We start from the raw sequence: 16,770 nt of genomic DNA on the forward strand, positions 1-16,770 counted from the left end.
TTCTGATGACCGAGTGCTATGGAAATTCATCTTATGAGTGCTCCCCTAAGTTGTACAGCCTCTTCTTGAAACCAATTTACGTTGTTGCCAGTTTTTAAACATTTCAAGCAAATTCTGGGAGCATTGTTATACATAGGGTGGTAACCCCCCAAAATGTTGTATACACATTTTGAATGATTATAAAGTCAGTGTTTGTTGATATACAGTTTGTCTCAAAAATTTTAAAAAATCTACAGAAATAAATACTTTTTTGTGTGACAATGCCTGTTTTCAAACTGATGACTGTTCTGGTCCAGGCACTGCTAAGGTGAAGCAAGGGAATCGCAAACATCAAGAATCATTTCGGCCGAAACCGGTTTGTCTGCTTTCCTTAAAAAAAAAACCAAAAAAACCCCACAACTTTTCCTGATCCAAAAGCAAAGGCTCCAACAGAACTTATGTGGTTCCATTATAGAACAGGCAACTCACCTGGGAGAAGGAAAACCAGAACAGGGTGGTTCCATACAGGAATTACCTGGGAAGGGGCCTGGAGGACTTTCTGGGGTAATATGTTCTCTATCTTGATTTTTTTTAAATTGATTAGAGAATAAGGAGGAAGGGAGGGAGAGAGTTGATTTATTGTTCTACTTATTGATGCATTCATTGCATGCCTTTTTAAAAAATCCTCACCCAAGTATATGTTTATTAATTTTAGAGAGCCAAAGGGATATGAGAGAGAAATATTGATTGGTTGCCTCCTATGTGCGCCCCAACCTAGGTATATCCCCTAACCAGGAATTTAACCCTTAACTTTTTGGTGTATGGGACAATGACCCAACCAACTGAGCCACCCAGCCTAGGCTCATTGGCTGCTTCTTGTATGTGTTCTGACCATGGATGGAACCCAAAATCTTGGCATTGATTAACATTTGACAAAGGAGGCAAGAGCATACAATGGAGTAAAGACAGTCTCTTCAATAAATGGTGTTCAGAAAATTGGACAGATAAATGAAAAAAAAAACACACGAAAAAAATGAAACTGGATCACCAACTTACACCATATATAAGAATAAACTCAAAACAGAGAAAGACTTAAATGTAAGTTGTGAAACCATAGCAATCCTAGAAGAAACCATAGGCAGCCTAATCTCAGATATCTTTCTTAGCGATATGTTTGCTGATATATCTAGGGCAAGAGAAACAAAGGAGAGAAAATAAATAAATGAAACTACATCAAAATAAAAAGCTTCTGCCCAGCAAAAGAAACCATCAACAAAATGAAAAGGGAGCCCACTGTATGGGAGAATATATTTGCCAATGGTACATCTGATAAAGGGTTAATATCCAAAATATATAAGGAACTCATACAACTTAACAAAAGGAAGATAAACAAATCAATTAAAATAAATGGGCAAAGGACCTAAATAGACACTTCTCCAAAGTGGACGTACAAATGGCCAAGAGACATATGGAAAGATGCTCAAGGTCACTAATCATCTGAGATATGCAAATTAAAACGACAATGCGGTATCACCTCATACCCATCAGAGTGGCTACCATACCCATCAAAGAATGACAAGTGCTGGCGAGGGTGTGGAGAAAAGGGACCCTAGTACACTACTGGTGGGAATGCAGACGGGTGCAGCCATTATAGAAATCAGTATGAAGTTTCCTCAAAAATTTAAATATGAATTACCATTTGACCCAGTGATCCCACTTCTAGAAATATATCCTAAGAAACCCAGAGCACCAATCAGAAAGAATGTTTGCACCCCTATGTTCATAGAAGCACAATGTACAATAGCTAAGATCTGGAAACAGTCCAAGTGCCCATCATAGATGAGTGGATAAAAAAGCTGTGGAACATTTACACCATGGAATACTATGCAGCAATAAAAAAGAAGGATCTTTTATTCTTTGAGACCGCATGGAGGGACCTAGAGAGTATTATGCTAAGTGAAATAAGCCAGTTAGAGAAAGACAAATATACATGATCTCACTCATAGGTGGAATCTAAAGAACAAATAAACTGATGAACAAAACAGATCTGGAGACGTAGAAGCATGGAACAGACTGTCGAATCTCAGGAAGGTGGGGGTAGTGGGAGCAGAGAGTCAAGGGGGTGTGCCTAGGACCCTGCTGCCAGGCCCCAGCAGGCCCACCCCAGCAGTGAGCTGCAGAGGAAACACTTTTCCGATCACTCATTGGCTAAGCTCCTGGTCTGCCACTGGCAGCGTTCTTGATAACTTGGGGAATCCAAGAAGGTGATTTAGGGTTTTTCTACCTCACTCCTGGAGGAAAAAACAAAGATCCGCTGCTGGAGGGGCTAATAAATGTCAGGCTCAGTGGATAGAGCCTCGGCCTGCTGACTGCAGGGTTCAATTCTGATCAAGGGCATGTACCTGGGTTGCAGGCTTCTCCCTGGCCGGGGCCAAGGTCAGGGCTCATGCAGGAGGCAACCAATCAAAGTGTCCCTCTCACAAGGATGTTTCTCTCTATCTTTCCCTCTCTCTAAAAATCAATGGAAAAATATTCTCAGGTGAGGATAAAAAAGAAAAAGAAAAGAAAGAAAGAAATGTCACATCCTATGAAAGAGACATCCTAAAAATGTCTAAAGAAGGTTTTCACTTTTTTCATGGTGAAGGGACTGGAGTCTGTGTTGATGAAAACAACTTGGTGGCCAGCAGTGGCAGCAACAGTGGGATGCTAGGGGTGGCACCTTCCCCTGATCAGCCTGCAGAGGGAGGCCAGACTGCAGCTTAGGTCCACTCCTCCCCTCCCCAAGGCGGTGGGGTGGGGAGTGGGCCTAAACTGTCAATAGGACATCCCCTGAGAGTTCCTGGACTGTGAGAGGGAACAGGCTGGCTGAGGGTACCTCTCCCCCAGGACACAAATTTTGTGCACCAAGCCTCTAGTATTTTATAAAAGGGGGGACATCAGTAATATTTTTAACAATAAGGATATATTTTAAAACAATGTCATTTAAACATTTTGCAACCTTTTCTATAAGGTAGGCAAGGAAAAGGAAATATCTGTTTTTCACAATTTATGAATCATTGGTTTTCTTGTCTTATTTCCTATTACTTACCAGTTCTCTTTCCACATTGCTTGCATCTTTTTTCTTCTTTTAAAAAATATCCATTTTCTGGCCTGGCCAGCGTGGCTCAGTGGTTGAACATCGGCCTATGAACCAGGACTTCACGGTTCAATTCCCAGTCTGGGTGCATTTCCGGTTTGCGGGCTTGCTCCCCAGTGTGGGACGTGCAGGAGGCAGCCAGTTGGTTGATCAGTGATGCTCATCACTGATGTTTCTCTCTCTCTCCCCCTCTCTCTTCCTCTCTGAAATCAATTAAAAAATTTTAAAAAATCAATTTTAATGAAAAAAATGTACACAATGTCTGCAACTCTGAGTATGGTTAGTTCTCCTTCTCCCCTTTTAGTTTACTTCTAATACTGTTTCTAGATCTACTTACCATTCGACACATTCTCTTAATTTGGCCTTAGTTTCTGGTTTGAGAGAATTCAAGACGTTTTGATTTTTTCTTAGAGGAAGTACATAAGAAAACTAGAAACTGTAAACCATGTCTCTGGTTTTCACTAGTGTTGGAGTTTCAATAATTTGTAACTTGAACAATAGATTACTCCCAGGTACAAGATTCTTACTTTCCAAGAGTAGGATTTCCTGTCTTCCAGGACAGCAGCCACCATAGGGAGCCAGCTTTATTTAAAATTCTCTGTCTGGGCCTGACCAGGAGAGAGAAACCATAGTCATTTAAGCAGAGAAAGCTTAATATAAAGTATTATTACCTATAGCAGAGATTGGAGTGGCCAGGGATTGGGTAGTAAGAAGTAAAGGGAGCTGAGGCCGGTTTGGCTCATTGGATAGAGGGTGGATCTGAGGACTGAAGGGTCCCAGGTTCGATTCCGGTCTAGGGCATGTACATTGGTTGTGAACACATCCCCAGTGGGAGGTGTGCAGGAAGCAGCTGGTCAATATTTCTCTCTTATTGATGTTTCTGATTCTCTATCCCTCTCCCTTCCTCTCTGTAAAAATTCAATAAAATATATTAAAAAAACAAGTAGAGAGAACCCTAAAGAACATAGGGACATTTTACATAACAATGTATCTATCAGCCATCCCACACTCCACAGGCTCAGATGCAGACCTTGGTGAAAGCTCAGCTGTGACTACTGAATTGCAGGCAGGCTGTGTGGTGCCACACGCGGGGAAGGCTGCTCGCAGGGATGTCCCCCTGGAGGCACTGGCCACGGACCCACATGCGGAGCTGCTGAGGGTTGCAGGCTGCCGTGCAGGGCGGCGCAGGGCCTGCTCCGCCTCGCCCCTGCAGGACCCCGCTGAGATGACTCCAGGGCCAGGAAGCGAAACTCCTGCCTCCTGTGACGTCTCTCCAGCGCCCTCTACTGACACAGCTGCAGCGCCAGCTGGCAACTTCCTCAAAGGGCTCCTTTTCATAAAGCGCTCCAAGGGAGTGAATTCGGGCATGAAAGAAATTAAAGTCAATAACCAACACAAAACCCACCTGGTAAATAAGTCCGGGACTTTTACTCTTGCAAAAGTGGACTTGGTTTCCTTGTTTTTAAAATGGTGATCGTGGTGTGATACAAACCTGAAGTTCCTTTTTATTATAACACTAGAGTACTGATGCACAAAATTCACGCAAGGGTAGGCAGGCCTTTCTTCTCCCTGCTGCCAGCACCTGGGACCCGGCTTCATCCGTCCAGAAGGCTGTCTGGTCTAATTAGCATATTATACTTTTATTATTATAGATTCCACTATTATGTTTAAACCAAGTGAGTGCTCAACTCCTCTCATCCATTCTTTCCTCTTATTACTTTAGTAGTGTTGTTTCATGAGTGTTTGTCAGTCTGGAAAGAAACTGTGGATAAAAGTTTGTTCACAGTAACTTGTCCAAATTTGTCCTGTTAGAAATTGTTCCAGAGGGTTTTTTAAAAATATATATATTTTATTGATCTTTTTACAGAAAGGAAGAGAGAGGGATAGAGAGTTAGAAACATCGATGAGAATCATTGATCAGCCGCCTCTTGCACACCCCCCACTGGAGATGTGCCCGCAACCAAGGTACATGCCCTTGACCGGAATCGAACCCGGGACCTTTTAGTCCGCAGGCCAACGCTCTATCCACTGAGCCAAACCGGTCCCGGCCCAGAGGGTTTTTGCTGTTGTTTTTGGTGTGTATGTGTGTGTGTGTGTGTGTGTGTTAAATATGGTCAGCCTATTGCCATTTGTGATTCACCTTATGGTTCCCTAATGAAGTGTCCTAGTCTGTTCCGGCTACTATAACTGAATACCATAGGCTGGGTGTCTAAAAACAGTATTTTTCACACTGCTGGAGGCTGGCCAGTCCAAGGTCAAGATGTAGCAGATGTGATGTCTGGTAAGAATGCACTTCCTAATTCACAGCTGGCGGTCTTCTCCTGCATCTTCACGTGGGCTCTCTGGGTTTCTGTTATAAGGGCATCAATCCTATTCACTAGGGCTCTGCTCATGACTAATCACCCCCAAAAGCTCACCTCCAAGTAGCATCACATTTGGAGAGGCGGGGAGAGGGAGAGAAACATCAATGATGAGATAGAATCATTGATTGGCTGCCTTCTGCATGCCCCCCTTCTGGGGTTGAACACAAAACCTGGGCATATGCCTTGATCGGGAATCGAACCCGGGACCCTCTATCCACTGAGCAAAACCAGCGAGGGCCAGATTAGGTTTTAACATAAACATTTTAGAGTGACACAAACCTTGTTTATAATCCCAAGTAAAAGCAGTAAATCTTTCATTCTGTTCCCTCCAAGAATCTACTTTTATCTCCAAATCCCTTGCGTTGGCCTGCAATTTTTTTCAAATATATTTATTAATTTCAGAGAGGAAGAGGGAGATAAAAACATCAATGATGACAGAGAATCACTGATCAGCTGCTTCCTGCATGCTCCACACTGGGGATTGAGCTTGCAATCCAGGCATGTGCCCTTGACTGGGAATCAATCTGTGACCTCCTAGTTCATAAGTCAACACTCAACCACTGAGCCGTGCTGGCCAGACCACAATTTCTATTATTGTACATCCTATCTTCCAAATTCATTTCACTTTTTGGGTTGCTCTGGGAGAAGGAGCTGATGGTTTTATAACATTAGGTTTTTCTTTTCTAGGTTCCTGGCCTGTCTCCATTTTTTTTTTCCTTTAGGTTCTATGTCTTTTAGTAAAACTTTATGGTTTTCTACACAAAGGTCTTTCAAACTTTGTGTTAGGTACAATGCTATTTTATAAGCATTGTATTATGTTATTGTAAATGAGGATTTAAAAAATTGTTTTTTAGTGTGGACAGAGGTATTGGTTTTTTTTTGTTTTTTTAAAAAAAATATATTTTATTGATTTTTCTTACAGAGAGGAAGGGAGAGGGATAGAGAGCCAGAAACATCAATGAGAGAGAAACATCGACCAGCTGCCTCTTGCACACCCCCTACCGGAGATGTGCCCTCAACCAATGTATATGCCCTTGACCGGAATCGAACCTGGGACTTTTCAGTCCACAGACCAATTCTCTACCGCTGAGCCAAACCGGTTTCGGCGGTATTGGTTTTTGAATGTTCTATCCATCTCACTGGGCCTTATGACTCATTCCAAGAGCCATTGAATTGATTCATGTGGGTTTTCCCTGAAGATGGTCAAATTGGCGGAACATCTTCCCTCTTCTCTTGGTGCTAACCCTCCATTTCTCAGCACTGGTAGTGGGCTTCCTTGTTTTGTTCTAGTTAACACGTTTAGTATTTCACTATTAAGTAAAATGTGTCACAGTGGGACTGCATCTTATCTGAAAACTCAAGTAACTTTAGAACATTTACTTTCCCTACAGATTTCATTTTTCCTTGAGACTTCCTCATAAATGGGTGCTGAAATTTATTCTATACCAAGTTAACAAATGGCACCTTTTTCCTTCAATTTGTTAATGTAGTCAACAGTATTGACATATTTTGTTTTTGGTATACCTGAGTTTTAGGCATTGTACCTACATTGTTTATCAACTATCTACAAACCAATCCATTAAAACTATCATTATCTGGCCAGTGTGGCTCAATGGTTGAGTGTGGACCTGTGAACTAGAAGGTCATGCATTTGATTCCTGGTCAGGGCACATGCCCAGAATATGGGTTCAATCCCCAGTGTGAGGCGTGCAGGAGGCAGCTGATTCTCTCTCATCATTGATGTTTCTCTCTCTCTTTCTCCCTTCCTCTCTGAAATCAATAAAAATAAATATATTTTTAAAAATCACCCTTCTTGGCTTCAAATGAAAAAATCTATAAAATGGGTCACTGAGAGAATCAAATGTTAACGTGCTGAACACATTGTACACTCCTGCATAAATGTAAGACATTAAATTGCAAGTCAGGTATTTAAAATTATTTAAATGCATTTATGAATGAAGGTACAATATAAACACATTACACTCTCCAAAGCCATGTAAAACCCGAAGGCATTAAAATTTATTAAATGATGCAATAACAACAGAATTCTTTATTTACAATAGCATTATTTAACATCAAATAAGCAAAGAGCATCAGCAAAGCAATATTAACTTGCATAAATGTATTTAAAATTTCTCTGAATATATCTACCTTTGCATAAACTGCTCACACGAGAAATACAAACATCGATGCAGGTGAACAAGGTGATGTTCAGAGTCAACTCCATTTGGAAAATAAACCACAACCTGAAACACGGTAAGCTTTCTCCTGAAGAACCATAGTTAATATATTGCTTAATTTTACCCTTGTATAATCTTTTCATATACACACATCTCAGATGCAACTTCATGAGGAACTGTACAAATAAAACCCACAAATGACAAAGGAAAAAAAGAGACAGTTAAATGTTTAAAGAAATGTATCATCACCACCATCCAACAGCGTAAAGGTTGAGTGATGATGTACTTATTCAAAAAATTGTACACAATTCACTATACAAATATAATACATCGGACAGCTATGTAGGAATATACAAGACTTAAAAACAGATCTAAGGCATTATGCTAGATTTTAGCATTTTGAGGTTCTTGCACATAGCTTTTACCTGTAGTAAGAAACTTAAAAGATTTTGTTTTAGTCTATAAAGAAACACCAGGGAGAAAATTCTAATTAAAATCGAAGCCACTACAGTAATTTTCTTTTGTGCAGAGATTGCTTTGCTCTTAGGCGGCACACTACCATACAAATACTAGAAAATTTTTTAAGTTCACACCAACAATTAATGGCTTAAGTTGCATTTCAAAATTGATTGTGTATCTTTGGGTTCTACAGTGGATGTGGGCCACCCATTTCATGTGGTCAGCCCATATGAACTCCATTTTTAAACACAGATTAAAAATTGCATTATATAAACTGCAAAAACATTGCTTTCCATTATTACAGGCCATAGGATGTACACGTGGGAAGGGACGTTTTAATCTTTGAGTCAAACGAATTCATTGTAGTCAAAGAGCTCACTTCACTTTCCAACTCACCACATTATATGAACACTTAAATGAGTCTTACAACCAAGTGAATGTATGTATACTTTTCACATTATTTGTTTTTCACATTTAGTAATAAAAGTAAAAACACTGATTCATTGTCCTATTAAACAAAAACCAAGGACTCGGTCTAACAAATTTACTGTGTACAGCATGAGAAATACTGATAACGAAGGGGATCGATTTGGCTTTTGCTTCCACCGTGATCAATATGATCAGAGGATTCCTTCACTTACTTCTCTTCTCTTAATTAGATGTAAAGCAAAGCCCATTCATTCCCTGATCTGAGCCATAAGAGAATTTATAATCTCTTTTCCTTCAAAACAGCTGTGATCATGAATTATTTGAAATGACCAGCATCACTGGTTTACAGATTTATCTGACTTGGGGTTGACATTAAAACACAGTGGGCAGATGGGTAAACAGTAAAAGATACACAGATTAAAAAAAATTTTTTTGGACAGTGTTACAGTAAAGGTGACTTAAAACTCAAAACAAATCCAGCTTAAACTCCATTTCTCCTTTGTGCTGTGTGAAGTTAAAGTCATTCTAAGTCACATGTTTCTAAAAAGCAACTTAAAACTGGTCACATGACATCGTGTAGGACATAAGCCTTGGCACACGGATTCGGTCACGGAGTTCTGGGCCAACGTCTGCTCGTTTTATCCATCGCAGGTGGGCAACCCAGGGTTTGGTTGAGGAGAGTAGAGCCTGGTGAGGGGGCATGTGGACTGATGGCCCCGAGAAGTGTGTTCTGGGCCACCTCTCTGTAGTGAGACCCCTCTCAAGTGGAAAAAGTATCGAAATGCAAATTTCCAGAAAATTTCTTTAGTATGGAGCAACACCTTCAGACTGTCTACTTACCATTCATCTTTGGGCTACGGGTATATCTCTCTCTATAATCCATCCCTTGTACGGATAAGGAGAGATATACATATAAATAGGGGCAGTTTGTCCATTGTCCACCCGGCCACAAATAAACAATCAATCAAATTTCAAGGAAAAACCTCTCTGCTCCTAAAAAGCCTGGCTTAGTGAGATATAAAATGCTTTGCTTTTTAGACATCAAAAAGACACCATTCTGAAATTTAGGTAAGAAAGTCTTAGGGGTGGGGGAGAAATAGCTCAAAAAAGGTAATCAGTTTCTTGGTATTGCATTTGTCTGAAACTGACACCAATTAATAAAAGATTATTCCCCTTCCCCTGTGGGTGAGAGAAACAACCATGAAAGTGGCCTGCTCACCACAGGTGGTCTTCCCGAGGTTCATTAAGAAAGAATATAAACATATAAAAATCAAGAACTGGGTCCTACAGCGGCTGCGTATTATATAGATTGGATAAATTATTTATGAGCAGAATCACAAGGTTTAGAAAATAAAAAGTCTCAAGTCTACAAATTAGGTCTAATCAAGGCATTGATATCCTTTACAAAACACCTTTAGGAGACATTGCTATGAAGATATCTAATTTAATACTGTAGTACCTCATTTTTGAGTTAATTCCACAATATGTATACCTCACAAAAAAAAAATGATACAATTAAAACACGTCCTCAACTTAAATTATTGCTTGTTTACATATAAATTGGATTTTATGTACCTTACAAAACTTCGGCTTAGCACTGCTAAAAAAACAAAATAAAAAACACATGGCAGAGGCGACCCGTCGTGTCTCTGCTGCTGTCGGCGGGAAACACGCCGGATTTCCCGTGTGGCGGGTCTGTGTCGCTGGGGACCGGGACAGACACGCGGGGGGAGCAGGTGTTGTCAGTGGGCTCGGGGTCGTGCTGACTCTGCTCCTCTCCTTGCCAGTAAATGCATTTTTCTGAAGTTTAAGTTAGCAATTGCTAAGTGGCTGGCAAAACATTTAAGGAAATAAGGGGCGTATCTGGTTTCTGTTGCTTTTATTGTTTTGTTAAATGTATGAGAGTGGGGGTGGGGCTGGGGTTGGGGGAGGACTGGGGAAGGGAGAGTCAGGATCAGGGAGGAAGAGGAGATGCTAATCTAAGCTGTCTGATCAATGGAAAGGGAACTTAATTTGAAAAGAAATAATATTTCTTCTTGATTAATGATTCAGATGAACTTGTTTGGTTTTAACAAACAAAAAACAAAAGACAAAAGGTAAAAGTCCTTGTTACGTGAACCGCCCTCTCACGTGCTCCTTTTCATCTGTTCATTAGCTGGAAACTCTTCCCAACTTGGTCTGGAAAGCCTTCACGTGGGGGGCGTCTCTGTCCGTACTGCGCTGTCCATGGTGTCTGCCCTGCTTTTATCCCAAACGCAGTCTGATTTTTTTTTTTTTAAAAAACCCTTTTCTTTCCCCGGATGAAATCGTCATCTTTTGTACAAGATCGATTAGCCAGGGAAAACAAAGCAGGAGCCCAGTGTCTGGGACCGAACAGGAACAGAACAAGAGCACGTGTTTTCCTTAAATACGGACATTAAATACATTCAATCTGACACAGGGATGAACTTTGCCTGTCAACATTTACTTCGCAGGAGAGATCTAAGTTGCACTAAGGTGAATGCAGTGAACAGACTGAGCAACTGTCTGGACACAAGCTTCAGGCTGTCGAGAGAGAGAGAGAGAGAGAGAGAGAGAGAGAGAGAGAGAGAGAGAGAGAGAGAGAGAGAGAGAGAGAGAGAGAGAGAGAGAGAGAGACAGACAGACAGACAGACATGGGGGGAGGCAGCCCCTTGTGCAGCTGCCAGTCCCTGGGCCAGGCCCGTGTCCGCTGAGCTCGTTGGGCAGACCTGGCTGGCAGGCCGGTGGGGTCAAAACCAATAGACGCAGCTCTCCATCCCAGACCAGAAAGTGTTGTGAGCAAGGGAGCCCAGTCAGCTGAAGAAAGAAGCAACCAGCTACCTTCAGTGTCAGCAGTATTTCTGCAGAAAAACAGAAAGATCTCTAAGTATGTGGTAAAACCATCACACAGCCCATCACAAAAACATCAAAACATTTGGCCGTTCAACGGGGCCAGCCCCCAAGCCTGCCCCTGGTGAGCTGCACCTGATTCAGCAGACAGAGGGCACTGTCCCGCAGCGAACACACGATGCTGGCAGAGGCCAGCAGAGCCCGCATGCTAGTGAGGATGCTGCAATGGGCTTCCCATGGCTCCTTCGAATGACTGCTGCCCTCAGCAATGACATCCTCACCCGCCCCACCTCTCCGCCTGCTCAGAAAGCATGAGACTCACAGGCTGACCTGCCCCTGCCTTTTGACAGGATCTGACCCAGAAGCGACAGCACTTTTTTTTTACTCCTTCCTCAGCAACACTCAGTACAAATCCAAATCCTATCAAATAAAAGGTCTCTCTCTTTTTTAAATTTACTTTTAAAAATATATTTTTACTGATTTTAGAGGAGAGAAACATTGATCAGCTGCCTCCTGCACACCCCCTATTTGGGATCAAGCCTGCAACCCGGGAATGTGCCCTGACCGGGTATCAAACAGTGACCTCCTGGTTTCAGGTCAAGGCTCAATCACTGGGCCACACGGCCAGGCTAACTGGACCCGCTTGACTCTCCTACCGAGATACTCCCAAGGTTCCATGGGTGTGTTCTCTCTGGCAAGCTAAATCGCCCAGAGTGTTTGTTCAACAGGTATTCCTGCTAGTTTCTGGTTGGTTATGTGCTGACAATCGATTTGAATGACTGGATACCCAGGGCTGTATCCTCGTTCCTGTCATGAGCAAGAACCACGGGCAGGTGTTTCTCTGGCAGGTCAAAGTGTATCTGTCAGTGCGGTTTCTTTGGCTATCGACTATATATACTCTCCCCAAGTTTTCATTATTTGCTAGCATTTCATTAGCTAATATTAATTGGGTACCTACTCTGTGCCAGGTTCTGGGGATATAATCATAACAAGCCATTCCTGGTCAAAACACCGCTGAATGGGCCAGGAAGGCAATTGGAGAAGAGCGTCATCCGAGTTATGGGAGGGGAACATCAGTTGCTGTGGGAACGTATAACAACTACCTGCTCCTGGGATTTAGATACTGAGATACAGAATTTTAGCACACCAGGGCCATGAACGGTGATCTAGTTTAAGTAAGACCAGGGAGGAAATCAACCCAGAACAATGGATTTCACCAGAGCACCTCGGAAAGCCATCTGGGGAAACTGGCCGGCTCATGAGATCCAGGAGCCAGAGGTGCAGTTACCTGCCCGGGCACTTACACAATCCCCCCCTGAACCCCCAGGCACAACTTGAAAAGTGAGCCCAGGACACCCCCGATTATATTTTCTCTTATAGAAGAACACCCAGTGTACTTTTCTGGGTAATGTTTATCCCTAATTTGTGTCATTACATGATTTTGCATGGAAATACTTGAAGGTTCTGACTGAAATATGAAAAAAAAAATCCTTCAAATTCCAGTTAATATGGAAAAAAATGCTAATGGAGAAGATTTATATCCTTCAGAACTTTAAGGCAGGGTTCTTTAACATGGACCGACATCAGTGAGCGGCTCTGAGCCAGACTCGGGTTAGTGACAGACGCTGAGCACGGATGGCATGTGTCGCCAGTGGCCGGGCGGGGCATGCCATCCAGCTGTGCACGGAGCGCGGAGTCACTGAAACCATTTGACTTAATATTCCTTAGAGCTGTGTGAGGATTAAACAAAAGAATGCACACAGAGCGTTTCAACAGTTCCTGGGACATAATAAATGCTCAGTGCATGTCATCGTCAGCATCATCACCAACTCAAAGCGAGTCCTAGTTTCTATAACACCAGTAAATACCAGTAATTACACCTATGCTTTATCCAAGAGCCATGAGACTGGGCAGCGAGCTCAATTTTAATATGTATAAATGTGAAAATATAAAGGACTGCTATGACAGGTCCTATACATGTTAGTTAAAATAAAATACCCGTCCTTCTCTACATGGTTTTTGGGTAAGTCCACAATTGTATATACCAAATCTGCTGAAAGCAAGCTATAATTTTAATCTCCACTTACAGACAAATGGAAGACAGATTCCATTAATAATGAGTCAGAGTGGCTGAGAGGTCGGCAAATAGAACCCGATCACCAATAAACATTCTGAGACAAGTCCTTTGGTTTGCCGCCGCACAGAGCCCAGCACAGCCCCCGGGGTGAGAGCCCGAGGCCTCTGTGCCCACGTCGGCGGCCGGCGACACGGGCAGTGATGTCGCTATTACTCCTGGATTAGGAGGGATATACTGTACACAGCCTTCTCTGAGGAAACAAGAGTGTCCGTGACAGACTGTTCTCTGGCCTTAACACTCGGCATAAACAGAGGATAGATGGGTAAGCAGACTCAGGAGGGGACGGGGAGAAACAGAGAACGTGAGAGGGTGCAAACGAACCCCTCGGTTCCGAATGCACCTCTACCGGAGAGCCTCCTGTACCACCCAAGTCGCCTTTGGTGACCCTAACGGTAACCCTTCCATGCCAGGCTTAGCGGGTACCCATCCGGCGCCTGGGCGCTCCGGGCCCGCCCTGCCCAGCGCTCGCCTCTCGCCCAGCGCCCGCTCTGCCATTAGTGGAGCTTGGGCGTTCCTGCCTCTCCCCTCTTTCTCCGGTGCTGCTCCTGGGATCTGGCCCACCACTTCCGAGCTGCGTGACCTTGGGTAGATGACCTAAGCCTGAGCTTCACTCTTCACACTTAAAAAATGCTGGGAGGCCCGGTGAGAGACCACAGGCCATTCCCTCTCTTGGAGGTTCCTCCCCACCCCAAGGTTAGGAACCAGTGCTTGAGGCTGAGGGCTCGGCTCAGGGTCTCTCTCTTCCCTGCGGACTGGCACCAGCAGGAGACAGCCCGCTCCTGTGGGGCCTGCTCCAGTGTTCGCCGTCTGACGCTGGAGGAAAGCCCCAGGAGAGGACAGGGCGGAGGCCACACAAGGAGCTCAGAAACCGGGCTCACTCCCTGTTGTGCGGGGGCCCCGGGCAGGGCTCTGCCTGGCAAAGCTGTACTTGTGCCAACACTTGTGTGGTTCAAACGAGGCCACTTAGACAAAGCTCAGCGAGAACGGGCGCGCAGTGAGTGCTCAATACACGCCGGGCGCCTGTGATTTTAAAGAAGAGCGAGCGCTCTGCCTCACCCAGGCCGGGCTTTCTGCGTGGAGGTGATGCAGAGGCAGAGGGAGACCGGGCGGCAGACAGGAGGGAGGCTGGCTGCTGGCCTGGCCCCGGAGGTGCTGCTGGAGCCTCATCCCACCTAGTGGAGGGCCAGCACCCCGCCACACCGAAAGGTGCACTCTGTGCTCGGAGGTTCAGCCCGTCCTGGGGCTCAGCTGGCTGTCCTCTGGGGAAGCCTTGTCACGAATAACCTTGCCATTCCTGGGAGGTGCAGCCCAGGCCCCAAGTCTCTACTCTGCACATAATCACCCCTGACCCCTGAGCTCCAGTCCCCCCCCCCCCCCCCGGCTGCCCCCCGGGAGGCGCCAGCCAACTCCAAACCTCATGCGAAGGCACCTTTATTCTAAACACACGGTCCATAGGAAACAGGCTCCCTCTCCTGCTTAAGCTTCTATACCGACCCGTCCACCATTGGGACGGGCTGTGCATCTGGGCGCCCGGAAGGTGACATCTCCTGGACTCCCGCCCACAGGCCTCCGGGCCAGGTGACTGTTCTCTCGACGGGATGCCACACAGGCCAGGGCGCACACTTCGCCGTTAAAAATCCGACTGCTTTTTAAGCTTGAGTGGTCACCTCAATAAAACCACCCAAGAGCCATTTACTTTTGTAGGAAATTCAACATCAGTTCTACATTTTCTCCATCGAGAGGGAACTGTTAACTTAAAGAGAGAGAGAATCTAGTGGTCACACATCCCTTGTCTTAAGAGCCCCCCAGGGCAACTGTTAAAAGCTTCCCTGTAAGGAAGCCCCTGCCAGGCCCGCCAGGCGCTGGGTTCTAAGCACTAATTAGCCTACTTTTCCAAGACTGTATGTTAAACATGGTAATATTCCTCTCCTTAGAACAACTGTCAAGGTAACAAGGAAATAACACACAAGATTGTTGCCTAAACAAAAGGAAATGTAGACAAACATGTAAACAAACAAATTCAATGGTTTGCCCTAATACGACTAACTCATCGCCACTTGATGTTCTGCTTTGCTGTGATATCATCCCAGGGCAAAATTAGCGTTCTTAATTCATACATCACCGTCAGCTCAATTAAAATCAGTTTAAAGGGATAATTACTCACACAGAACCATTGTAAGTCAGATAAAATTAGGAGATATTAAAAAAAAAATAATCACAAGCATTCTAACTATCTTCAATCACTGCCAATTTTGGTCCATAAAACATTCATGCTCACTTTACCCAATTCGCACATTTCTTCACTGTCTCTTACCCGTGATGCGTCTCCCTCCTGCTTAATCATATCCATTCCAGGCAGCTGGTTTGGGAAAAGGCTGCCTCCCCTCAGAGCAGGATCGTTAACCTGAGGACAATAAGACAGGACAACATGCATTTTTAGCGGGACGCCCAGAAGGGTGGTGGGGAACACCCAACCACCAGCCTTCCTCTTGCTGGATCTTAGGAGTCAATGATGGGAAAGATGACTGTGTAAAAATGGCAGTCCTCTAGCGTATGGAGAAACATGAAAACAAACACATGTTCATATACTAGCTGCCTTCAAATTAAATTTTATTTGTATTCTGTATCGAAATTCAATAGAGATGGTCATCTTAGGAACATTTTCATACCATATCATGTCCATTTTGGGGGCTGAATGACACTAATGACTCACTCATATTTGGGACTTCGAAGACATCTGAGAGGCTCCTCATAGCCTTGGTTACTCAGAAAATTAGAGATGAGTCAGAGCCAGTGTGAATCTGAATTTGGGGACTCTTCCAAGACTAATCTTCTTAGCCCTAGCCCATCAGCGAGCTTACTGATGACAAAGTGAACGTACAAATGCTGGTAGAGGATTGTGTTTTGGAGGCTTCCAAAATAACTGTGATATTCGAAAGGCTGAAATCCATGCAAAAGTTTCAGAGCAATCTGGACTGTTATAAATGCATCAGTTACACTTGGGTGGGTTGACTAGGACCCCTACTAGATTAGACCATCTCAGCAGCCATCACTTCTCCTAGAAAGCAAATCAGGAACCACTAGAGGCCCATTTTTATGCAAAACTCAACCTCAACACTCACACACCACTACGATTTTTTATTAACATCTTCTTACAGAATATTAGGTCTAGTAATAATTAATGTAGTTTTCTAATACTTTTTTAAATCGAATTTATTTAAACAATACAACAAAATT

General features: G+C 43.8%; 1 protein-coding gene across 11 annotated transcripts in view; it reads right to left on the reverse strand.

The window, feature by feature from the left end:
• Positions 1 to 7,469: 7,469 nt before the first annotated feature.
• The window catches only part of NCOA2 (nuclear receptor coactivator 2), a 258,144-nt gene continuing 248,843 nt past the window's right edge, over positions 7,470 to 16,770 (reverse strand). For all 11 annotated transcript variants that reach the window (XM_036437114.2, XM_036437115.2, XM_045581479.1 and 8 more), the window contains 2 exons: positions 15,848 to 15,937; positions 7,470 to 11,407 (listed from right to left, as the gene is read on the reverse strand). In XM_036437114.2, the coding sequence (XP_036293007.1) occupies positions 11,396 to 11,407; positions 15,848 to 15,937 (102 nt within the window). In that variant the 3' untranslated portion in view covers positions 7,470 to 11,395. The remainder of the gene's footprint in view (positions 11,408 to 15,847; positions 15,938 to 16,770) is intronic.

Source organism: Pipistrellus kuhlii, unplaced genomic scaffold (assembly GCF_014108245.1).
Source record: "Pipistrellus kuhlii isolate mPipKuh1 unplaced genomic scaffold, mPipKuh1.p scaffold_m20_p_14, whole genome shotgun sequence".
Taxonomy (NCBI): Eukaryota; Metazoa; Chordata; class Mammalia; order Chiroptera; family Vespertilionidae; genus Pipistrellus; species Pipistrellus kuhlii.